This window comes from Mesitornis unicolor, unplaced genomic scaffold (assembly GCF_000695765.1).
Source record: "Mesitornis unicolor isolate BGI_N332 unplaced genomic scaffold, ASM69576v1 scaffold28957, whole genome shotgun sequence".
NCBI lineage: Eukaryota > Metazoa > Chordata > Aves > Mesitornithiformes > Mesitornithidae > Mesitornis > Mesitornis unicolor.
The window spans coordinates 246-10240 of NW_010197512.1; the positions used below are offsets into that span (position 1 = coordinate 246).

At 51.2% G+C, this 9995-nt stretch overlaps 1 protein-coding gene across 1 annotated transcript; it reads left to right on the forward strand.

Annotated features, from left to right (window-relative positions):
* Positions 1-2650: 2650 nt before the first annotated feature.
* LOC104544077 (transcription elongation factor B polypeptide 3-like) lies at positions 2651-9584 on the forward strand (the record flags this gene model as incomplete). The annotated part of the gene is given in 11 exon segments (XM_010188831.1): positions 2651-2707; positions 3158-3276; positions 4139-5354; positions 6319-6433; positions 6670-6825; positions 7148-7245; positions 7517-7626; positions 7628-7668; positions 8206-8317; positions 8611-8762; positions 9334-9584. Coding segments are annotated over 11 exon segments (2238 nt in total), but the record flags the coding sequence as incomplete, so codon positions are not given.
* Positions 9585-9995: the final 411 nt, after the last annotated feature.

A 9995-nucleotide genomic window follows, 5' to 3' on the forward strand; every position in this document is an offset into this window, starting at 1 on the left:
CGCTTGTGCTTGGATCTGCTTGGTGACATTTCCCTGTGGCTGTGGCTGACAGCAGCTCTCCTGCTGGGCACCAGGGTTCTGAGCCATGTTTTTTCAACTACAATTTGGATTTAGGGTTGAGCTCAGGCTGCACGCTGTTATCCCGTTCTCTGCAATGTCATAGAGGAACATCTGTTGCCACTCCGTACAGGTGTTTGGTTCGTGTTTCACTTAATTCAGGTGAAAGATGAGGCAGTGCAGCCACTCTGCACTCAGGTAATTTTGTTTAACTGAGGCAAACACCTGCAGAAAGCGCTCGCTTTCCAAGACCTCCTGCTGCCCACGAAGAAGGACGGACACTGAAGTGCTCCAGTGCTGACCCTTTGAAATGGAGACCCCGTACCCAGTTCCAGCCTGGCTGAGGGTGAAGTGATTTGGGATCTGGTTCCTTTTCTCAGCCAAGCCCAGAGCAGAGTTTAACTGGTGTGGCCCCAGAATGGAGCTGAGGAGTCCATTCCAAGGTGTCTTGTGCTCCGTGGTGCTCGGAGCATGCACAAGACTTCAGATATCGGCTGGGCACAGGGAATTAGTGCTGCTGTTTGCTGACCCTTGTGTCAGCCTGGGACAATAACAGCTTGTCTCTGCTTCTTGGGCACTGCTGGCACAGGCTGACTCTTTCTCCAGTAACCTCACGGTGTTGAGTCTTTTCTCTGTTGATCCCATGCAGTTCTGCAAGACGAGGGAGAGTTGGTAAGCATTCACATGCCAGGACAGTGACACTAAACCCTTTTCCTTCCCCGCAGAAAGGTCCCGTAACCTGTAATCTTTTATTTCTGATACATTTTCAACTGTATCCTTGGAAGTCTTAGCATTTCTAGGCTTGAATTTAGCTGCCATTGCGTTGTCTGGATAGATCGTGTATCTTCTGAGCACCTTCCTGTGTCAGAAAATGGCTTTTGGTGCTTCCTGTAACCGTTTCCAGTGTTGGGGAGCTGTGGCAGGCCTTGCCTTGAAGGGGAGGCAGCAGAGGTGGGCTGTGTCCCTACTTGTGCTGCTTCTGCTTTGATGGCTTCGATTGCCGGTGAGCTGGGCAAGCAGCAGTGCTGGCAAAGTAACGGTGGTTCTAAAAACTGAAAGGATGTTGGGATTTTTAGCTCAACTGGCTGTTTGTTTTCTTTCCTCTTTCCCCTCCATCAGCTGGGGCAGTGGAGCACCTTCCCTGCCCCAGATCCCATGGATCCCAGGGGAGACGGTGTTACCGTGAGCCCAGAGTTGCAGGGATGGAGGGCCTGAAGTCCTGGTTAGCCGTGGTTACGGCACAGCTTGAGCTATTGCATCCCCTCAGGGTTCCAGCTCAAGAGAGCTGAAACACACAGCTGCTCTCTTAAAACCAAGAAAACCCCAACCTTCGGTTACGGGCAATGAAGCCCAAAATATCATGGGGGTGAGGCAGTGGTTTTTGGTGAACAGAAACCGTCCTGTGGTTCCGCTTCAGCTGGCTTGAACCTTTATCTCTGTATCGAGGAGTATTTTCTCTCTGAAAGCAGCAGCCCTCTTCAAATAGGTTAAAAGAACTTGTTTCCTTCAAACGGAAGGAAACCTCAACACCTCTTTGATCCTTGCGCGGTGGAAGTGGGGGTGACTGGGAGAGCTTAGGCTGACCGTGCAAATTTAAGCATGAGCACAGTGCTTTAAAGAGAAGATCGGGATGAGGGACAGCCCTTTGTATGGCGTATAGCACAGCGGTGCTGAGCCGAGCCGGGGCTGTATAGGGGCTATAATAATGGGAGCGCTGACGAGGCTGCTCTGAGGCTATAGCTGAGCTGTGGGAAATGATGTGAGGGGCAGCAGCGCTGTCAGATGCGTGCTACTAAATGGTGTGTAGACATCTCGGTGAAGCAATGTCCCAAAGCACCTGGGTGGCAGAGGCACAAGCGCATCCCCTTCACCTGTAGCTGGGGAGCAAGTCAGAGAGGGCTCCTCTTCCCTCTCGGCAGCTCTGTGTGCTGGCAGGACCTTGCTTGGCAGCGTGTGTGGAGGAAAACAGCATTTTTCACTGGTGTATGGCGAAGGGAAGGGAAAGGCTTGGGGCAGGAGGCAGCGTGTTGCCTTTTTAGCACAGGCTGTAGCTGGGAGGAGGCTGTCAGCAGCGCTGGCCCATGGAGAGTCTGCAGAGGAGACGTGGGTTCCCTCTTAGACCTTCAAGAACATCTGGAAATCTTCCTTTCCTCCATATCTAGTTTGCAAAGCTTCCGAAAGGACTCTTCAATATTTATTTTTCCCCTCTAAAGGGATGTGATTCTCAGCACCACCTTCCGAGAGCCAAAAGTTTCCAAGTGCTGTTTTCCAGTTGCTGTGCAGCAGAGCTGCGTGTGTCCGCTCCTGCTGCTTCCAGCCAAAGTCAAGCTGCAGTCCTCTGTGAAGAAAGCATTAATATCTGAGTGCATTTTAAGATTCTCAGATGGGTCCTCGTAGGCAAAGAGGCGATAATTTCTTTGCAGTTGGTCCTGGTGTTCAGCTTTCTGGGAGCTTGATTTGGAGCAAGACAGCAGCTGTCTGCCACTTGGCTATTTCTAACGAGCTCTCACGCGGCGCCGAATTTTCTCCCTTTCTAGTCACAGTATGTGGTTCAGGATGACAAGTCTGAACACTTCCCTTCTTGTCTCTGCAGCTGCTGAAGAGTCTGAAGAGGCTGTCGGAGTTGCCCATCACAGTTGACATTCTTGTGGTAAGAGCTGTGAAATCTCTCGCGTTTCCATCGCGCCTGTCACAAATCAGCGCGAAATTAGGAAGCGCTAATCCCTAAAGTTATCAGTGACTTGTCTGCAAACTCATCAACACTCGTGGTAAACACTAACTGGGTTTATTAATACAGAAATTAATGTTTGACTAAGGCAGAGTTAAGTCATCTTTACTTTGAACAGTAGCAAATGATACAACGGCTGCTGAAAAGATATTCCATAGTGATGTCACAGAACACAGAGGGATTGGAAGGGACCTCCAAAGCTCATCCAGTTCCTGCCTGAGCAGGAACACCCAGACGAGGGATATCAGGGAAGTTTGTTCCTACCTAGCGGAGGCAGCGGGTTAACTCGACTCGCTCGGTAGGCAGTTTAGCCGAGGTGAGAACGCAGACTGTTCTGCTAAGATGAATTCATGTCTTGACTCTCTCGTGAAGGAGACGGGTGTTGGGAAGACTGTGAACAGCTTACGGAAACATGAGCTCGTCGGGGACTTTGCTAAAAACCTCGTAGCCCGGTGGAAGAAGCTGGTGCCGGTGCCCCAGGAGGCAGAGAGGTGAGTGATCCAGTTTGCTTATCTTGATGGATAAGCTTTGTTAGATATTTTGCAGCAGGGGTGATAAATTTCTCTGACCAAGGTAACAAAGCGAAGGCTCTGGAAAAACTCGTAACGCCAGTGTGCTGCTACCTCTGTGTGGGGTTTTGGCTTCGACTTCCTGCCCTTGCCAGCTGCGGAGCGTTGCGTTGCTGACGGCTGCAGTTTTGCTTGAACGTAGGGACCGATTTTCAAGACTTTGCAGTTTGATGAAGAGATTAACAGCGGAGGCCAGAACAGTGCCTTTAATAAAGCAAGAGATGCAATCTGCTTGCTTCCTGTTGCTAAAGAGAGGAAGTTCTAGGCCCGGGTCCAGGAAGTGGTTTGCCATGAAAGAAGGCTTTTCTGTGCAAAAATCCTAAGGAAAGGACAAGTTAATGCTGGCTGCTGTGCTGTAACGAAGCTGTGTTGAGCCCAGCAATGAGATCGTTTAGATGTGGGTGATAACGACCCAGTTACTCATGGTAATTTCGATGGCTGTGGTGCCCCTGCATGCTTAACTGGCAAACCGGGGGCTGTGTTTCCCATGGGCAGCACGCAGCCAGGAGTGTGCAGGCGTGGAGAAGTCTCTACACATCTGTGTCTGCTTCAAAGTCTTTTGTTCTGAGAAAAATGTTCAATCGATTCCTGCTCTAGCAGTGCAGTTTTTAAATCCCTGAATGTTGCAGTGCCTGACAGAATGAGTGCTAATCTTGCCAGAAAACTGCCAAATACAGCCCTTGTCTTCTGTAAGGGAGGTTCACGTCCACATGGTCCATGGGGAGCTCTTTTAGTTCCTATTGGGAAGCTTTAATCTAACTCTCTTGGCTTTTTACCCCTTCAGAAATAACCTGGACTCTGAAGACCGCGACTACGAGAGGAGCAGCTCAAGGAAAAGACATCAAGAACCCTCCCTCAGAGAGGATGAGGAGCCTGAGCAGGACTATTCGGAGCCCTTCCAGCCGTCCTGCAGCCAGTCCTATAGCCCTGATCACAGGGAAAAGAAGTCCAAAAGGTACCCCAGGCCCGAGAGAGCCCACGAGACTTATGGCTATAGCAGCCACGAGGGGAAGGGTTGGGGCAGATCTTCCCCAGCGCTCTCTTCAAACGCGGAGTCCTCGGACTGTGGACAAGCTGCGTCACCTGAGGCAAGCGAGAGCCCTCAGGATACGTACACAGACCCTTACGCCTCCGAGGAGCACGACGAACCGGCAGCGTTTCATCGGAAAGCCAGTAAAGGTCACGGCTTTCAGGAGAAGCTGGGGGGAGGCAGGGAGAGGAGCCCTGATGAGTGCTACGACAAAGGGAACGTGAGTCGTAGCAAAGAGCACAAGTCTGCTCACAAGAAGCAGCGACTTGATGGCAGAGGGGAGGACAGGACCTCTGCCTTCAGCCCAGAAAGACTGCACAAAACCTCGTTTAAAGAGCAGCTCCGAGAGAGCCCCATGGCAGGGGGCAGCAAGGAGAAGCAGAGGATGTTGGATGGCACCAAGAAGGAGAAGAACCGAGAAAGCGGCGCCTCCAAAAAGGAGAAGTTGCACACGCTGCCACACATGGAAGAGTCTTTGGACAACCACGTTAAGAAGCAAAAACACCGAGACTCTGAGAAAAGCAAATTGGAAAAGCCCAAGCTGAGCATGGAGACGTCTAACAGGGAGCGGGAGAAACAGAAAGCTGAGAGTGATTCCTCAAACAGGATTAAAGAAAAGGGGACTTCTGGGAGCTTAAAATCTTCAGAGGGGAAGCGCAAAGCCTCTGACATGGACAAAAAATCGATGGGCTCTTCCTCGAATTTTGGGGACGGGGAAGCAGAGGATGAATTCGAACAACCTACAATGTCCTTTGAGTCGTACCTCAGCTATGACCAGCCCCAGAAAAAGAAAAAGAAGGTGGTCAAACCCTCCGTGCCAGCTGCAGAGAAAGACCGAGGGCCCAGCAAACAGAACGGGTCCAAAGCCAGCACCAACAGCTCCAGCTCGAGTCGGAAAAGCCCAAGCCACAAGCGAACAAGTGAGAAAAAGGCAGAGAAGAAACAACCAGAGACTCCCAAACCAAACAGGGTAAGGAAGTGAACAAGGAAGGTGGGATCAGCTGCTCTCGCTGCTCTGAGAGTTTTCCTCATTTTCCCTGTGGAGGTGCTGGGCTCTGTTCTGCATCGGGTGGTGCTTGTGGTGGTTTGTTGCTATCGAGGTCTGCGGCTCCTGGTTGCTGCTGGGAGACCCCGCGTGTTTCATGTGCCACGGCATCGCTCTGTGCTGTTAGAGAGGAACGGCTGGCAAAGGGGGTGAGGAGGGGGGAGAGGGAATAGACAGAGCCCTGTTTATTCCAAAATGGGGAGAGTAGAAGAGAACACCTTCAGCTGGGCATGGTACACTTGTTAAGCATGCAGAATATCTTCAGATGGGAGTCAGCTTAGAATCTGGCCTAATACACCGTGCATCTCCGCCTGTTAGCAAGGTTCCCCTGTCTCGAGTATTTATGCTTCTCTAATAGTGACCTTTTTTACCTGTATTTACTGCAGTTTGGTAAACTAAGTCTGTGGGTGTCCAGAAATAGGGGAAAAATGGGAGAACTGGTGGTACAACACAGCTTGTTCTACAAGACAGACCTTCTTTTGTGAAAGCATGGAAAATGAGCAGTATTTCTGTACATGTTCATTGCCACGTGGGTGCCAGGGACCAGTGTGTAAAGCCTTTACTGCTTAACCTCTTTACTCAACTTTGAAACGCTTTGCTCTTCACAAAGTGTTTCTGTAATCTTAGCAGCCTTTGAAAATCCCGCTTTGCTGTTCATTCTAATAAGTGCCTGATAGAGAAGCTTGAGGTTTGTGGGGTTCCCCTCCACCACCACTGCTGAGTTTTTTGCAGGAGGGGAGAAGAGACAGAACAGGTAAATGGGTGCTTGAGATCAAGGGATCAGCCACTCAGCATCGAATGCTTTATTCAATATATCCAACGCGATGCAGTTCAGTGCTGTGACCTCCTTCTTCTCATCTGAACTTCCATGTACATCCTCTCCTTCCAGATACTTTTAGACGTGGTACCAACGTTACCAGACATCCCGCTGCCCCCGATCCAGGCCAACTACCGCCCTCTTCCTTCAATCGAGTCCATCACCTGCTCGCAGACAAAAAGGAAAGGTATGTGGGGCAGGAAAAGGGATTTCAGATGGGCTGCAGCCACTGTTTGTGGGAGGGAGTGGGTGCTGGCTGGGTTCAAGTCTTCCTGTTGGGGTCCTGCCTCTGAACTGGACTGCAGGTTGTGGGTGTCTTAGAGAAGTCCTGGTGGCTTCTGGATGACTCTGATCTGTGCCATTCGCCAGGGTGGGCTCTCCTCTTCTCTGTTCCCTTCTTACTCCAAGTCTTTCTCTTTACAGCAGTGTCCTCGCCGGTTGAAGAGAGTGAAGCAGGTTTTACAGGTCGCCGGTTGAATTCAAAGATGCAAGTGTATTCAGGCTCCAAAACTGCCTACCTCCCAAAGATGATGTCTTTGTACCAGCAGTGCATCAGAGTCCTCAGTAACAACATCGACTGTGAGTAATTTCCTCTTATGCCTTAAAGCCATGGCATAGATTTCACTGAAAGCCCAGGTGCTGCAGGAATGGGCACGCAGCATTGCTGTCAGGGAGAGCTAAAGCCCTGGAAATAGTGGTCAACAGCCTTGTGCAGGCACCTCTTAACTGGGAGGTACTGGTGTCTGATGGTGCACTAGAGCTATTGCGCCTGCGGTTCCTTTCTCCTTCCCCTGGAGTTGTGCAGCACTGCTGGGTTTTCCACTGCATTTCAGGGCATTAAGCCCTGTCCTTGGCAAGGAAGGAGCAGGATAAATACTCTGCGCATCTTGTTTCTCTCTAGCAATCTATGAAGTGGGTGGTGTCCCTTTCTCAGTGCTGGAGCCAGTTTTGGAGAAGTGCACCCCGGAGCAGCTGTATCGCATTGAGGAATGCAACCATGTGAGTGCCTGGGCCCGGGGAAGGGATGGTGACGTGTGGCAGTGACGTTCTGTCCTCATTTGCAGTAGCGAAGAGCAATGTTCTTTACAACACGAGGTGGCTTTTGCTAGTCCCAGGTTCCCGAATTTGCCACCTGCCCACCTCTCACTGCAAGCTGGCCCCCAGACTGTCTTGTCCTCTGTTATTCCAGTGACACTGGTGTGAGCTGGTGCTGAGAGATGGGAGCGAAGGTGTCAGGACGGGTCCCAGCTTCCGTGTGGGTTTGTTTCAGGTCCTCATTGAGGATACAGATCAACTGTGGCACAATCACTGTCTGCGAGACTTCAAGAACGAGAAGCCAGAGGAGTTTGAGTCCTGGCGGGAGATGTACCTCCGGCTGCATAGCACGGAACATCGGCTCGGCCCACGCCAACAAACCCAAAGGTGAAGTAGGGCTGAATGACCAGAGAAGGGCCTGGGAATGCTGCCCAGGGGATATCTCTGTGTAGGGAAGGTCTTTTGCAATGACTGCTTTAAATCCAGTCCGGTTTAGGAGTTGCTTGGCTCACTGTTCTTTGTGGTGGCCTTTGCTTAGTGGCTTAGCAGGCTCCCGATCTCATCCGTAGTGGTGTTGATGCAGACGAGACAGAGCAGTACATTACAGCAGGAAGGTGTAGGGCTGCAGAGGCATCTCCTGTTTTAGGGCAGCTTCTCCATGGCGCAGTTGAAGAAAACCAGGGTGGGGGGAAGCATTCCTGCACTTTTGGTGAACAGAATGAGAATGACTGACCTGATCGGTCTGATTCCTCACAGCCCATGTGGTGACTGCCAGAGGTTCAGATGCTGGGGAGGAGGCCAGCACCAGAGCTTTGTGATGGGCTGGGGAGGGGTGGTTGGAGCTTGCTGTGATCATACAAGTGCTGAGGAGCCTCCTTGAGACTAAGTTGGATCTAAACCATGTTTTCCTCTGGCCTCCCACAGGTAGAGTGGCCAAAATGGCATTTGTGAACTCTGCAGCAAAGCCCCCTCGGGATGTACGGAGGAGACAAGAGAAGTTTGGGACTGGAGGACCTCTTCTGCCAGAGAAGACCAAGTGAGTGTTTCCCAGTGGCCCTTGCTGTTCAGGGCCTCTCTTCCTGTGGGCTCCTGCCAGCTTCTTCCCAAAGCTCTGCATCCTGGCAGGAGGGGACACTGTGTGTCCAGGAGGTCCCTTTGCAGTGACACTTGTAGCTGGAATAGGCTCTTTCTTGCTGGGAAGTGTGGAGATCCTGGTCACTGCTGGTTCCACGCGGTATCGGCTGTGGTGCTGTTAACAAACATGGCTTGTGTCTGCAGAATTGTCAAATGACAGTGGCTCCTGCGCTGAAACGTCTGTCTCTGTTTCAGAATAAAGCCGGTCCTGTACACATCTAGCAAAAGCCACACTCGTGTGAGCGAGGAGCAGTCCTACGATGGGCCCAGCACCAGCAGTGCCCATTCTGTTCCATCTGCAGGTAGCACCTTCTCCTCCTATGACCCCAGGAAGCCACCAGTGAAGAGTAAGTACAAACCACGGAGCATCCATGTGGTCTCCTCCTTTCCAAATGCACAAATGTGCTGCAACAGAAACCCAGGCTATGCAGGGGGGTTGATGGTGGTGGTCTCTCCTCTCCCTAAGGAGAGGGTAAAGCCTGTTCAAAGTTTTTGCACATGAAATAGCACAGGGAAACATCCAATTCACCTGCCTGCCCAGTGCTGGCTGTGTCAGCCTGTCCTAATGGCAATTAGTGAGGCAGAAACCCTGCCTTTCCTCTCCCACTGGCCTCCTGTGTCCGTCCTGCTGTTTGGAACGATGACGTTGCAGTGCAGCTCTCTTGGGAGGAAAGCAGGGAGAGCTGAACCAGAGATCTGTGTCCTTGCAGTGCAGAAGGAGGGGGGGCTCCTCGCTCTGTGATTTGAAAATCTGATGGGCTGTGATCCAGGAGCACACACTTAGGCCTGCCTTGCATCTGCTTTGCCAGGGCTGGAGCTCTGCGTTGCCCTCTGCTCTCCTCGTCTGTGACTGCTGCTTTAGTGTGTGGGGAGTTTGGTTTGATTTGGTTTGGTTTTTTTTTCCTTTCTCTGTTGCAGAAATTGCACCCATGATGGCAAAGACTATCAAAGCCTTCAAAAACAGGTTCTCTCGGAGATAAGCTTGCAGTGCAGATCTGGGACTTTCCCTCTTGTGGGGGAGTGACACTGAAGAGGGAGAAGGTACCCAAAGCCCTTTTTTTTGAACCCTGCGGAGGCTGCAGCTGCTGGGAGAAGCTTCGATCTGCACAAGACGACAGCACAGTATTTTATCTTTTATTCTGGTCCCTTTCTCAGTGTCAAGCTCCTCTCTTTTACCCCAACCCTTAACATCCTCTTTCTAGCTTTGTCATCTCTCAAAAGAAGGGTGTACAGAATCTCCCGACACAAGAAAATGTGAAGTCTTGGCACTTGCTGAGAGAGGAAGATCCAGAGACTCTTTACTATTTAACCTCTTAATAAATTATAAAATGGTTTTAATTAATATTTTGCCCCTCTATCTCCCTGGTATTATTTATGTTGCTCCCAGTAGTCCCTCTCCTGATCCAGTACCGATCTCTGTGGCTCGAGCTGGCAGGATCCATCTGTCTGGGTGGACACTGGTGTCACAGGAGCCTTTCCTCCTGATCTGGTACCTGCTGGGCTCAAGGTCCCCCCTGGACGCTGGGACAGGTAGGACCAGTGCCCATCTGCCCATCGATCCTTTGGCAAGTGCATCAAGC